Here is a 15,562-nt window from a genome sequence, read left to right as displayed (position 1 = left end):
CTCTTGCCAACTGAGGTCCTACGTTGGCAGCGTCAGGTGGCGTTTGGTAGGCCCTAAGTAGGCTGCCTCCATTGACGAAACATAACCACCTTTCAATCGATAAATATAGGCATGGATATATGAAAATACACATTGTATCATAATTGAACAAAAGTCATGCTTCATTTCAAACAAATCATATTTAATATCCTCATGAAAATTTTTCATCCCGGCATTGTTGATCACAAAAATATAACCCTAAGATAAATAGAAATTTTATATAAATGAAGATATAAATGTCACCTTAAAAATATCTCATTCACAATTGATATCAAGTTTACAATATGAACATGTGATTCATGAGTTAATTCTGAGGAACTATTGAATAATCACCAAGAAATTAATATAAATTAAATGCTCTCACTGCAGTTTACTTTTCTTTCATACAAAAACATATTGATTCAATTAAATGACAGATTAACTTGATTTGACGGCGGACATCTAAATGACAGTGTACAAGCTGTTAAATGTTAAATTTCATAATCTTAGTACGGTTTTTAAATAGTTTTTATTGAAATTTTTTGAAGCAACAATTATTATTTCTAATTCAGTACTTTGAGAAACTTTGTTTAGTTGACAAAAAATTTGATGTCGATTGATTTTGTCAGTCTCATATGTATAAGAATACTCATTAATCATTTGTATAGGACTCAATGAAAGACACTTGTAACTTGTATACCTGTGTATAATTTTACGCTACAGTTTACACTGCAACTGTAGCTGATACAACTGTATATACTATTCGAGAAGTAAGATAAGGGTAGGTTATATAGGCTGCCTATAGAGAGGCAACCGACTTTCATTTCTGTTCGGGCACGTTCTTGAGCGCACTTTGCGCTTTTTAAGTAATACTCGACGGATGAAAAGTGGACCCATGTGCATGAAGCGTCACTTTGTGCTCTAGTAGCGTAATAAAATAAGTCATAGGATTATCACATGTGAGTTTAACAATCTCGAAATAAACGACAATGTACCTACTTTATTCATACATAATGAGAGTTTGACAAAATAGTAGTTTTCGTCGGATACGCGACATCGTCTCCAGGGCTATTTTGCGTCCCGAAAAACCAACGAAGCAGGGCCCGAGAAACGTAGGGTAGCCGCAGTGCGATTGCGCTTATGTGGCGAATCCTATTTTTCCTACCGAGGACACACCAGCCTCTCAAAAACACCGGAGGAAGAAGAATTAAAATGATTGTAATTTTTAATTTTTTATATCAGTTTCTCGAGATGAAGTTTTAAAAAATACAAAATAAATGTAACAAGGTTTAAATCGTTCTTACCCTCCACATTATCCAACATACGTATCGGCTTTGATTGATGCTTCGGGACTAATAATTGTCAACTAAATTGCAGCAGCGTTTTGTCAACTGGTATTATATTTATTGTAATTTGACAATGACAATTATAGATACAAAAGATCCAGATAATTTTAAATATACAAATACAGATTACTTTTTTCTAACTGTAATTAAATAATGTATTGCAGTGGGTACACTTCTCGTACGCCAGTTAGACTAACATCGGTATTAAGATGAACTGTGTTTGTCATTTATAACTCAACATAAGCAAGAACTTGTGCAAATATAAATAGTACAGTGATACGAGTTTATTCACCAAAACATAATTGTAACTAAAAGTGTACAAATTTTTTAAAAATTTCGGTAGGTACGTGACTTGAATTGTACAGGTCCTTTTGTCTATAGATAATGTAACTGTTAAAAATGAGGTATTAGTGCATTTTCCTATCTGAAAAAAATGGTGGGTTGCGTGATGAAGCCTGTTTATTCGTTATGTGATTGGCTGAGACTGATCAAGCGCGGGTAAATTTGAAAATAAGATTTTGAAAAATCAGTGAAAAGTAATTTGTACTTATATAGAAAATAAATGTGTGATTAGATTTTGGAGGTTAGCACGCGGAGCGCGCAGGAGGCTCAGCCTCTTTGGTTCCGAAAAAAATCAAGATACAGTATTCTGGATCCTATCTTTAAAAAATGATGGGTCACGTGATGAAGCCTGTTTATGAGTTATGTAGTTGGCTGAGACTGATCGAGCGCGGGTAAATTTGAAAATAAGATTTTGAAAAATCAGTGAAAAGTCATTTGTACTTATATATAAAATAAATGTGTGATTAGATTTTGGGGGTTGGCGTTCACGGGGCGCAGCCCCCTAGTTTCAGAAAAAAATCAAGAAACAGTATTTTCTGATCATATCTTAAAAAAATGATGGGTCCCGTGATAAAGCATGTTTATTTATTGTGTGATTGGCTGAGACTGATCAAGCGCGGGTAAATTTAAAAGTAAGATTTTAAAAAATTAGTGAAAAGTAATTTGTACTTATATAGAAAATAAATGTGTGATTAAATTTTGGGGAATGGCGCGCGGAGCATGCAGGGGGCGCAGCCCCCTAGTAAAGTTAAAAATTCTATTGTAATTCAGTGTTTTTATTTTAAATTGTTATATTATCTCACTTGAACATATAATTGTCAGAGGCCCACTGTGCGAAAACTAATACTCCACTTATACAGTTTTCTCTAATGTTTGCACTTTCTCTGTTAGCGCTTTCTTTGTGTTTTTCTCCAAAACAGTTGTCACACAAAATTTTATTAACAATTATAGCTATAAGTAACGCGAGTTTCCAAATTATTTAAAAAACAGTTTTCATTTTCATGATAAATTGAATTATATTTGTCAGAGAATATCACGTACTTATCAACTTTTCTGCATTTATTATGTAATCTTATACTACAACTATTTTTATTAGTTACATATAAAATAAAATGGAAAAAATCCTTAAACTATAGTATGACAATACTTATAACTTGATGAACAGTAACCTGCTTAACTTTTTCTTATAACATTTAAAACATTTTTATCAAATTCAAAGCATGTTTCAAAATTTTTGTCTATTGAGTACCTTGTGATGCAGACATAGGTAGGCCTAAGAGCTGACTAAAATTTTGTTCAAAAATGCAGACTTTAAGATTATCGATTTTCTACTCACGAACAATAATGTTATCCAAGGTATTTTTTCTATCTTTGTAGATATATTTATCTACTATCTTATACATTTTTTATTTTTGTAATTTATATTATTACCTTTATTTTTTCTATACTTGTTACACGTTTTCATCTGTTTAAAAGAAAAAATAAAAACATCTTCTCATCCAAAAAATCGTCATTACCTTTCGATTTTAAGCTTTTTGAGTCGAAACATTTTTGGTGCATCGGCCCGGAAATCGTAAAAAAAAAAGTTTTTTCCATTTTTTTTTTTGTGCGTTTTGTATACAATGAGGAGAAGATTACATCCACTGTTAGACGGACCTCCAGAAAGACGTTGACGTATTGGAGAAAACGATTTTCCGGACGTAGACTCGGAGGACGATTTCTTCGTCAACCCAAACAGATTCGGAGCAAGACCATTCCCGAGATTCGCACACCTTCAAGATGAAGAAGATAAGCGAGAAATACAGTCGTCGGAAGAATCAGAAGTCGAAGGAGAAGATAACCATCAAGTGCTGGAGCTTGCGCCTGCAGCTGCTGCACCCCCTGCAGTAGCTCGAAATCGAGCGTCGTCTCATCACCGCGCTGCTACTCCACCACACCTGGAGGTTGCGCCTGCAGTTCCTATATCTCCCGTGGTAGCTTGCAATCGAGCGCCACGCGGTCGACCAGCAGCGGAAGCCGTCGAGCTTGCGGCACCGTCACCACCTGCAGCAGCGGTAGCTCGCAATCGAGCGCCGCGCCGTCAACCAGCAGCGGAAGCCGTCGAGCTTGCGGCACCGTCACCACCTGCAGCAGCGGTAGCTCGCAATCGAGCGCCGCGCCGTCGACCAGCAGCGGAAGCCGTCGAGCTTGCGGCACCGTCACCACCTGCAGCAGCGGTAGCTCGCAATCGAGCGCCGCGCCGTCGACCAGCAGCGGAAGCCGTCGAGCTTGCGGCACCGTCACCACCTGCAGCAGCGGTAGCTCGCAATCGAGCGCCGCGCCGTCGACCAGCAGCGGAAGCCGTCGAGCTTGCGGCACCGTCACCCCCTGCAGTAGCGGTAGCTCGCAATCGAGCGCCGCGCCGTCGACCAGCAGCGGAAGCCGTCGAGCTTGCGGCATCGTCACCCCCTGCAGCAGTAGCAAATCATGTCCGAAGACCACGTCAGAGAGTAGTTCCTGCTGCAACACCGGCTCAACAAAGAGTAGTGCATCAAAATCCGAACCTCGCTGCGGCAATTGAAATGACATTACATCAAACTGAAATTGAAGGTTATACTTTAAACGAGTTTTTTGATGAAAATGTCTCAGACAGCGAAATGTCACAAATTTCTAATAGAAACAACGATTTTGATAAGCGTTTCAATAATTGCGATCAACCCATAAGGAATCCGTTTCATAGTACCGCGTACGCGTTTCAGTCAAGCAGGGACGCAGAGAATCGATTAGCTAACGCGATAGAGAATACTTTAATGACAATTAGAGACTCAAGTTTTCTTGCAAATAATTCTACGTTAGTAAACAGAATGACGGCTAAGCCGTTACCTATTTTTTTAGGAGATCCACTTGACTGGGTTGAATTTATACAAGCATATAATTTGTCAACGATTCAAAATGATTTCACCGACCAAGAAAATATACTCCGGCTTTCTGAAGCTTTGAAGGGCGAGGCTCGTTACGCAGTTAAGACGCTTTTCGTTGTTGGGGGAAGTTCTGATGAAATACTTGAGACTTTGGAAATGAGATTTGGAAATACGCGATTGATTTTAGAAAAGATAATTAACGACTTGAAAGAATTGCCAAAAATTGATACAAGGAAACAAAATTTAATGGAAATTGCGACTCAGTTGAAAAATTCAGTTTCAGCGATCAAGTCACTAGGAAAAACTAGTTTTTTGCATGGTTCCAATTTATCTAATGAAATCATCAAAAAATTGCCTGACTCAATAATGAGCGCTTGTATTCGTTATGCAGCCCTTAAAGATCAAGAGAAGCCGAAGTTGGAAAAATTATCAAATTTTTTATACGATCAAGCTGAAATTGTTATAGCAAGAGGAGTATTTACGTTGGGTTCAAACGATACGAATGTAAAAACTTCTGAGCGCACGAATCGTAATTATCGTCAAGAAAAAAGCGTATTTTTAACCGAAACTGTTGATAATTCTAGCTTAGAAATGCGAACAAAAGAAGAGAAAAACAAACCATTGTGTTTCAAATGCAAAAAAATTAATTATTACCTAAGCGAATGCAGAGAGTATTTTAAAGACTCGTTGGCTAAGCGTTGGAAAATCGCTAAGACGAATAATTTGTGTTTCAATTGTTTAAACAAAGGTCATTTGAGACAAGATTGTAAAAAAAATAATTGTAAAAGATGCGGTAGGAATCATCATGAGTTATTACATCGAGATCATTTAGGCACAAATAATATCGTCTTGCAAACTTTAAAAAAACTGGCGTAGAGTCTTCATTGAGAAACAACAAGCCTCTGTGACTCGAGTCAGATAATTACATTTATAATTTGCTGTCAAACAATTCGAAATCTCAAGTATTTTTAAAAACTCTTCCTATACAAATAGAAGGCGAAAGAATTTAAACAAAAATTGATGTTTTTCTCGATGAAGGCTCTACAGCCTCAAATATATACGCAGATGTAGTAAAAAAAATTGGTGCAAAAATTTCATAATAAAATTTAATTTTGAAAAGCCTTGGGGCTTTTGTATTGGATTCAAAAAGATCCGAAAGAATTTAAAATTTTTGTCACTAACCGTTTAAACGAAATTCGTAAAAATTCAAACGAATGTGAATGGCGTTGGGTTCCCTCCAAGCAAAACCCAGCAGACGACGGTACCAAATTTGCACCTGGAAGTTTGAATAAAGAAAGTCGATGGTTTAAGGGTCCAGATTTAAAAAAAAAAACAAAAGGGAATGGCCAGAACAAAAAACTAAGATTACTCGTGACGATTTAAAGCAGAACTAGAAACAAAACAACAAGTATTTAGTGTACAAGTAGAAATTCCCATAATTGATTTTTCGTGTTTCTCATCCTGGGTTAGACTTCTATTGACAATGCGTTATGTTTTTCTATACGTTTTAAAATTAAAAAACAAGCTAAATAAAAAAAAAAAATCGCAGAACAAAAAACTTCGTTGACAGATCTACAAATAAAAGCAATAGAATTATGTTTAAAAATTTCACAAAAATCTTCTTTTTCAGATGAATTAAACGCAATTTCAAGTTCAAACAAAATTTCAAAAAAAAGTAAACTCTAGAAATTTGATGCATTCATTGATGAAAAGGAAATTTTAAGACTGAACGGTAGATTAACAAATTTTAAAAGCGAACATGGTAAACCAATTTATGAGCCAACAATTTTAGAAAGTAAAAACCCTCTGACAAAACTTTTGATGAAGTATTATCCTGAAAAGTATTTTCATAGAAATCATGATACGGTTATAAATGAAATAACTCAAAAATTTTGGATTCTTGGTATCCGGCAAGCATTACGCAGTCTCACTTTTAAATGTACAATACGTAAAATGATGCAAGGAAAACTAGCGAATCCAAAAATGGCTGCGCTATCGTACGCTACAGTCGCATATAAAGAGAGACCTTTTTCCCAGTGTGGATTAGATTTTTTCGGGCCTTTTTACGTAAAAATATGACGAAAAAGAGAAAAAAGGTGGGGCGTTCTATTTACTTGTTTATCTGTCAGAGGTATTCACTTAGAAATCACTCACAGTTTAAGTACTGACTCAGCTATATTGGCTTTAAAAAGGTTTATTGCTCGTCTAGGAGTACCTACTGTCATCCACTCGGATAACGGAACAAACTTCAGGGGTATGTGTAACGAGTTAAAAGAATCAATAGTTGAATTAAATAGAGATAACAAAAAACTCGAAGAATTTGCGGCACATCGGGGTTTTTATTGGAAATTCAACCCTCCTTCAGCTCCTCATATGGGGGGAGCATGGGAAAGGTTGATTCGTTCCGTAAAAATTGGAATTTATGCATCATTAAAAGAGCAGGCTTCAAACGAGGAGACCCTTTTGACAATTTTCGCTGAAATTGAGCATTCGGTTAACTCGCGGCCATTAACTCATGTTTCTTTAAGCCCACATGATAAAGAGGCATTGGCGCCGAATCATTTTTTATTGGGTTCCTCGTCTGGAGAAATTCGCTTCAATCACAATAAATCCATTTCGTCCTGTTCTCGAAAGCAGTGGGAAATTAGTGAATTTGTCGGTAATCTTTTTTGGAAAAGATGGCTTCACGAGTACCTTCCTTCATTGCTACCAAGATCAAAGTGGCATGATGTAGTACTAATCGCTGAAAAAAATATCGAACGAAACCAATGGAGGAAGGGGCTCGTAACGCAGATTTTTCGTAGTTCAGATAAGCAGGTCCGTATAGCAGAAGTTAAAACTGCAAATGGAACAGTGAAGCGTCCGACAAGGAAGCTAATTAGATTTTTAAAGGTACAAAATTGAGAGTTTTGTACGGGGGGAGAATGTTGCGAAGTAATAATTGTAATACGTTCACATACTAATTTTTTATTAAAGATTTTAATCTCGAAAACTACTCTTACACGAAGAGAGTAGCCGTGGAAGGCCGTGTCACGACCGGTCGAGTAAGGGCCGGGGCGGGGGCGCCTTTTTCCTCTCACCAAACTTATTTTTAGTTCGAAAAAGAGAGGAGTAACGGAACGAGAGGACAAAAGCGGTTCTCTCGTAGACGGTTGGCCAGGAGTTAGAGTTCAAGATGAAATTTCATTTTTATCTCAAGAGACAGCGCGATTCTCTTATTATAATTTGCCCTCGTTGATAATTTGAATAAGTAGGAGAACGTAAAATCGAATGTCATAGTTCCGTTGCCATGTCAACGAAAACTAATTATGTTTTGTCTTTTGTTTTTTGCAATGCGAATGACTGCTGCGCTCTTTTTGTTCAGTCTTGTTTTGATTTTGTGAGCTGGAGCTGTTAATTTTAAAAAACGTTTTCATCTGTATAAAAGAAAAAATGAAAATATCTTCTCATCCAAAAAATCGTCATTACCTTTCGATTTTAAGCTTTTTGAGTCAAAACAGTGCATTTGTTGACTTCAGTGATCATGAAAAATGTTATGTAACTTCTTTATAGTGTGGCACTGTTGCGACTTAAGCACTTTTCAAAAGGTCATTGAAGTAATATACTTACAGAATTCAATTTTATATGATACCGTATAGTACTTGTAAAATTCGTCGGTTCTCTTCCTCGGATGGGTCCGCATGTGCCCATAAAATCAATCGGTTTGTTGGAGGCTTCGCGACAATTGAAGCAGCGAAAGGGTCTAGGATTTGTATGGTCATTACATTATGTGTCCCATCATGCCCTTGTTTCAAATGAAAGTTTGGGAAGATTAATGGCATTTAAATACTGTGTAAGGTTTTAAATCCTAGTAGCTGCGATGTGCACTGTAAGTTCGGATTTGATGTTGAAAGATTTAGGATAGTTAGAGCACTTAATAGACTATTATTAAATCCCTCCTTAAGTAAGTGGAGAAAGTATATTAATTTGTTGATAAATGTTTTCCAAAATTTCGGTCACTTGAATGTCTTCTCTATTGTATAGTTTTTTAATGAACTGTTAAATTATATTTCACACTAAATGTTTTATGACAAATTAAACACTCAAATAGCTTCTCACATGTATGGATCCTAATATAAGTTATTAAATTACCTTTTAGTGTAAATGCTTTCTGATACATCGAACACTCGAATGGCTTCTCACCTGTGTGTGTCCTGATATGCGTTACTAAATCACTTTTTTGTATAAATGTTTTCTGACATATCGAGCACGCAAACGGCCTCTCGTCTATGTGTGTCCTGATATGTTTAGTTAATCTACTTTTTTGTATAAATGTTTTATGACAAATTACACACTCAAATAGCTTCTCACCTGTATGGATCCTAATATGCGTTGTTAAATTACCTTTTAGTGAAAATGCTTTCTGACATATCGAACACTCGAATGGCTTCTCTATTGTATGGGTTCTCCTATGAACTGTTAAATAATATTTAGTACTGAATGTTTTATGACAAATTAAACACTCAAACGGCTTCTCACCCGTGTGTGTCCGGATATGCATTGTTAAATCACTTTTTGTATACATGCTTTCTGACATATCGAGCACTCGAATGGCCTCTCGTCTACGTGCGTCCCAATAATCCTATCCGGTGTAAGTTTCTACTTTCAAATAAAATTCCTTCTTAATGAGTTTTTTTTGATAGTTCCATTAAACTATTTCATATTAAAATTTTAGAAAATTTCGTTGGGAACCACAATCCCATTGTGTTGGTGTGGGATCCTTTAACATAATTTATTACAGTTGTAAAATTCTTTGAAAATTTTTTTGTTTAAATAATTCAACGTTCACTTTTTAAAATAAAATTTTAATTTAATCAAATTTCTGTTTCTATATTTGAGGCATAAAAATACTTTTTTTTTTGGACGATCATTTGGTATTATTGCAGTCGGGGGGGCTTTGCTCCCCCGTACCCCCCCCCCGGGGGCTCCACCCCTTGGTCCCCTGCCCCTGGACCCTGCACAACCTTCCTTGCAATTCATTGATTTATTTACTATTTTCCTCACACTTATTGCGAAAAATCTTGAGAATGATCGCAAGGCACGAGTTACCGTCACCAGCCACTTGTGCGAGTAAATCACGACTCGTGTGGGAAATCGTCTATTCCGCACAACCAAGTATAATGGTGATTTGAGTTGGTTTTTTGGTGTATGTATGGACGTATGTACCTTATTAAGTTTTTCGACTAATTTAAGCTGTTATGATTCAAATGGACTGAAATAGTTGTTGTTGGGATCGACTGTCTAAGCTGGTAGTTTGAATATGGACGTGTTTCATGTAAAAGAAAAATTTTCAAGTGCATCGCACTGAGATGAATAAACCAGTTTTTTTGCGATAACGTCTTTCACGTACATTTCCCAAGTTCGCACTCGAAGACAAAGTTATAGATCTCGTTAAATACAACTGTTTTGTATCATATATTTTATTCTGGCATTTAATTTAGACACTGTATAATGCAAAATAGATACGGAAACAACAAAAAACATGTTTTTTGTCCGTTACAAAAATTAATAAATTAAATTTTACGACATAGTGTTAGGGTAAAGTTTGTAGAGCTCTTTTTTGTACTTTTTTTTTTAAAGAATATTTCAACAATTTAGAAAAAAAACATGTTTAACAAACAACAATAGATCTTCTAAAATTCTTATAAAATTTTTAAACGGCTAAAAAAGCATTTTTTAGTATGTAAGTTTGCTGTTCGAAATTTAACGTTACTAATATTAAAATGCAGTTGGACATGATAACTTATTTATTTTTCTAGTATTTCTTACATTTATTTTGTTAACAAAGCAAATTATTATTTTTGGGGTCATCTCGAAAAAATTAATCGATGACAATATTAAGAGTAGTGTTATGGGCTCTGAGAAGAAATAAGAGCATTACGGGCTCTGACAACATTTTTCTAAAATCGCGGTCGTTACACTCCAAGTAATAAATCTTTAGATTCAATTGTTACTTTTTAAAAAAGTGTAAAATTGTTGAGAATAAAAACAGAGATATTTAAGCTTGACGAAAACAGCTAAGAACTGTAGGACTCAAAGTACAATGTTAGTGAGTGTAAAGACTTCTCATCTGACTATTAGACTGGCCCAGGTAAAAAAAAATATAAAAAGCAGCAAAAAATAAGAGATTTGGTGTAATCGAATCGACTTCGCGGTTCTTCTGCAAATTGAAAAAAAACGTGTTTTTGGCTATGAATTTAATTATTCATGAACCACGTTGTAAATAATTTTGAGGCTTGAAATGGAATTTGTTATAGATTTATTAGCTCTCAATACGTAATACAATTTTTTAATTAAAGTACTTTTTAATTTTTGTGAACTGTCGCTATTTATAAAAGTAGGGTCTTCACCAGAACACCCTAACTAAGAGATTTACCCGTAAAAATGGATTTTTGAACGAATTTGGATTCTTAAAGACTAAAAAGTTGAGCTACGATATGCAATATGTCAAGTAATCATCATTTTCGAGTCAATCAAATTTCCGGCGCTCGAGGCGCCAACGTGCCTGGTAGGGAGGCCAAGGCAGCCCTCTATATGACTATTTTACCCGTTTATTAATATCCTGTCCTGACTTTTTTAGGTTTATCTAATACAATACATTACAAAAAATATCAGAGTCCACTAGGCCATGGTATTTCCCCAACTTAATAAATTGTGATGTTTTACGACATCTTGCCTATTTGCTGTTAGCTAATTAATGCTTGATCTTACTGTTGGATTTTTTCGTTCTTATCCACGTGAAATTCAAAATGTACAAGTGCAGTCGAATTCCTGTGCGAATTTGTTGAAACAAAAATTTGATCTTACAGACAAAAACTCACCTTTCCGTATGTCCAATGGTGAAGTTGAGCGCGCGGTGGCTCGGTCGGCTGGTTTGTGGGACGGCACGCGGGAGACTGCGGGTTCGTTTCCCGGCCAGTTCGACTCTTCCGAGCAAGTACTTACTTCTGTGAATTATCACATGTGCTTTTTCACCACGCAATGCTCCTCGTGAAGGGTTTGGGCGACCTTCTCGCAGCAAAAATTGCCTACCACATAGAGATCCTTCGCTCTCGAGGTGGTCTATGTGACATCATCAGCGTGCCAACGAAATACAACTGTATCAATGCCTACCACATACATAGATCCTTCGCTCTCGAGGTGGTCTATGTGATATCATCACCGAACCAACAAAAACTACAAAGTGTATCCAATAATGTGTAACTAATAATGTAATATGTAACCAATTACTTGTAATATGTAACTATTATAATGTAAAATGTACCTTACTGTACCAAGGCTGTATGTACTCGTTTACAATAAAGCCTAAAAAATAAATATACTGCGTAAGTAGGTATTTATTTTATATATAAAAAAAAAAAAAAATGTCCAATGGTATTGTTGCGTTATGTAAGCACTTGTTGAATCCAACTGTTTTGCTGTTTTTATAAATTTTCCTAATATTTAGTCAACAATGGATGTCCCTTAGTGTCCCAAAAAATTATGAAATATAAATTAATGACTTCTTCAAAGGCAACTTAACTTTAATAAATGTGTATAGATGTGTATACGTACTGTATTTTTTACTAAATATTATGTTCGAAATCTTGACACGATATTATTAAGTATTTATTGTACGTGTAAAAAAATAAAAGGTATTGTTCTTTACAGTTAAACACCCAAAAAGTTAATGCAATCCTAGAGTGTACGACTCGTTGTAAGAACTAAGTGATATTCGATGTTCTTTGTCTGCAATAAGCGACAGGCGAGGTACGTTAATTATACGATAATTGACGTTGTCCACGAATTAGTAAAATTTTAATCATTTGTTGATTGTAAAATACGATAAAAATAGAAACTACGTATATTTCACACGAACAATTTTTGTTAAAACCTACATCAACTCTTTAGAAAGTTAAATTGAGAGTATCTAACGTTAACTCCAGGTCAGGGAAAAAAATCAGTTAGACGTACCAAATTGTTATTTAAAATAAACATGAAAGTTACCGAAAAATAGGTGCGTAAAAGTCATGTAAAGTAGTTGAAGTCCTTTTAAGCACTGGCAGAAAAAGTAATCAAGTGCAAGTTTCAATTTATTAAACAATGGGTTAAACTTTCGTAGGTTAAGTGAACAATTGATTAAATAAGTACCTAATGTTTTTGTTATTCTATTGATTTTTTTGTTCAAGCGCAATTTTCTAATAATGTTTCTTACATGCCAATAAAATAAAAAATTTATTTTTAAAGTTGTAAGAACTACGAACTCTCTGAATGATTTAAGTATATTGACTCTAAATCATGAAATTTTTTTTTGTAATTTGTTTCAACGATGCTTCGCCACAAGAGTCATTTATGACATCAACATGCCTTTGTTATTCGAAGAAAAAATTTAGTAGTAAGTAAACGTAGTGAATGAATCATGTGAATAAATTGTAATTTATTCATGTTGAAAATAACTTTCATTTCATGAATATACTTTTTATTTTGAAAAACAATGCCTTTTAATATAGGATCGATGATGTTAGCTTGATACAAGTCAAGTAAAATTGTCGATGTCTAATAGATTTGACTGATCTAAAACGATAGAACATAATCCACGAGCAACCAAAGTTGATCTCGCTAATGCCATCTAACCGCTTTATTATTTTTTTTTTATTTTTCGTTCGTTTGACTATTTTTAAGGTAAAATAAACACTTTACATTTACTACTTTACAAAACTAAGCAAAACATGGCTTAAAAAGGTTTAATTTAGATATTAAAAAAAAAATAAATACACATGTTTCATCGCAAGTAACGCGATGATGAGATGCTACCGTTTCGCTTTCTAAAAAAAAAAATCGGTTTTAAAATCTTCTGGTCCCTATAATACACCTAATTTGCTCCATTCTGGCCGAATGAGATTCCGTGAGATTTATTTTTATCAATCTCAAATGTAGAACATATATTATGTATTGTATAACAGCTCTGCAACCAAAAACTCTGGCTTCTGCGGCACAAAGTTTTATCAATGAAGAAGGTGGTACACCGCAAACGGTTGCTAAGCTACCCTCACAGCAGCGCCAACAGCTCGATTTACCCTGCAGTTTCAGCAAGTGGCCACTGCAGCGGGGCCCTTCATCAAAATCCTTCGTACGATTAACACATGCAACATTTTGTTAAGAGGCCCAGAAATGTGCCACCGCTACTAAGTTTTCGAAAAAAAAAAAAAAAAAAATTATTATAATAGACAAAAGTAAACAAAATAAACAAGTATAACAGCATACATACCCGAAGAGAGGATGGTAAAGCAGAGCGAATTCTTGTCGGAGATACGCGCCAGAAGGCAGAGGCACACACCGGCACGGCCTCGCATTGTCCCGGCGTTCACTATCCAAGCCCTCCAGGTTGGCATCACTTACCGCGCACGTATATATCCACAAAATCTACATTGACACTTTTTACCTACGCCCATTGCCAACTTTCTGACTCATTACCTATGAATCCCCTCGCTCTGTTCCACTTGACCCGAACCACGTTTGTGCATCGGAAAACATAACCTAACCTCCGTTTGAAAAACAAAACGAAATAATACAATGTACTAGATATAAAACTAAAAAAAGCTCACCCAAATATAATTCATCAACAGGACAACACAGTGGTGGCCCGGCCTCCGCGTTGTGACCCTCACGCGGAGCGCCCACCGAGGGGGGTAACCACATTCCGTCGTTTCTACGACAGGAGCGCCCTACCAGTGACCCTCGAAAGCGACGGCCAGAGGGTCAGCTGGAAATTCGAGGAGTTCAAGGAATTAAAGGAACTCGACTACAACCTCTACTTGCCGCTAATGCTCGACGGTCTGGTCGAGTGCAAGCCACCGTTTCCCCAGCTGGTCGATCACGCTCTCGCGGACATGCTCGAGCACGGCACCAACAAGGTGCTGCCCGTCTTGCCCCTTCTCGTTCGTCCGATCAAGCGTGAGTTTTTTTTGTTACTTTCATTCCAAATGTATATTGCTCACAGCTGGTGTTGCGGATGGGTTTTAGGGGCGGTTGACACAAAAATCTCAAGGATCGTTTGCAGAACCCTGCGGGTGTTACAGAGACTCGTGCGAAGCGACCACTGCGTTGGTCAGGCTCTCGTGCCGTACTTCCGGCAAATATTGCCGGTCCTCAACATACTCAAGGATCGAACTGGTAAGTTGGTTGTCTATTTCGTGGATGTGTATTGGTTTTTTAGGAAAGTGGGGGAGAGGGGGTTACCTTGGCGTTTGTAGTTGTTGTAAAAAATTTTAAAAATAAGTCTGATTTGGTCGTGTGAAAATAAAAGCTAAAATTGATTGCAGTGAACTATGGCGAGGAGATCGATTACTCGCATCAGCGGGGCGAAAACGTGCCCGACTTAATTCAGGAGACGCTGCAGGTACTTGAGCTGCACGGCGGTGAGGAGGCCCTCGCCAACATTAAATACGTCATTCCGACTTACGAGTCGTGCGCGAAATACATGTAGATCGTTTTTGGTGCTTGCACTGAAAAGAAATTTCTTCGAGTCAAGAAAATGTTAACTGGAATAATTTCAAGTGCATAGTCTCTTTGAAAAAGTAATTATTTGCAATAAAAAATATTGTTAATGTAAAAAAATATTATCTGCTTTCAAGAGAATATTCTCGGTATACTATGTGAGGGGTTATTTTCTCAGTTCTAAGAAATCGTTATCTCTCAGCTCAGTAATGTGGTTTGTTTAAAAAGAGATACTGCGTTAAAATCTTCTGAAAATCACAAACTGGATGAAATTCGTTTTTAAGTGAATTTGTTTTTATGGAAATAATAAAGTAAGTAGACATTTTGGCTGTATAGTTATCAATTGCAAAGCCCTTTTATCGTGAAATTGTTTTTGATGTAACCATATTGTGTTTATAATTTGACAAATTTTTTCTTACCATGGCAACAACTTAAAAAAAT

General features: G+C 36.1%; 1 protein-coding gene and 1 pseudogene across 1 annotated transcript; one reads left to right on the top strand and one right to left on the bottom strand.

Moving 5' to 3' along the window:
- Positions 1-8,618: 8,618 nt before the first annotated feature.
- LOC149373876 (uncharacterized) lies at positions 8,619-9,146 on the bottom strand (annotated as a pseudogene).
- Positions 9,147-13,903: 4,757 nt separating this feature from the next.
- On the top strand, positions 13,904-15,110 carry LOC106641623 (parkin coregulated gene protein homolog). The gene is made up of 4 exons (XM_014356105.2): positions 13,904-14,008; positions 14,251-14,578; positions 14,648-14,797; positions 14,947-15,110. The coding sequence occupies exons 1-4, from the start codon at positions 13,904-13,906 to the stop codon at positions 15,108-15,110; spliced, it is 747 nt and encodes a 248-aa protein (XP_014211591.2).
- The last annotated feature ends 452 nt before the right edge of the window (positions 15,111-15,562 follow it).

This window comes from Copidosoma floridanum, unplaced genomic scaffold (genome assembly GCF_036245765.1).
Source record: "Copidosoma floridanum isolate Cflo_tuat_1 unplaced genomic scaffold, Cflo_Japanese_pri ptg000025l, whole genome shotgun sequence".
NCBI lineage: Eukaryota > Metazoa > Arthropoda > Insecta > Hymenoptera > Encyrtidae > Copidosoma > Copidosoma floridanum.
The sequence above is the reverse complement of the archived record's forward strand: the minus strand, read 5'-3'. Positions and strand labels throughout refer to the sequence as shown.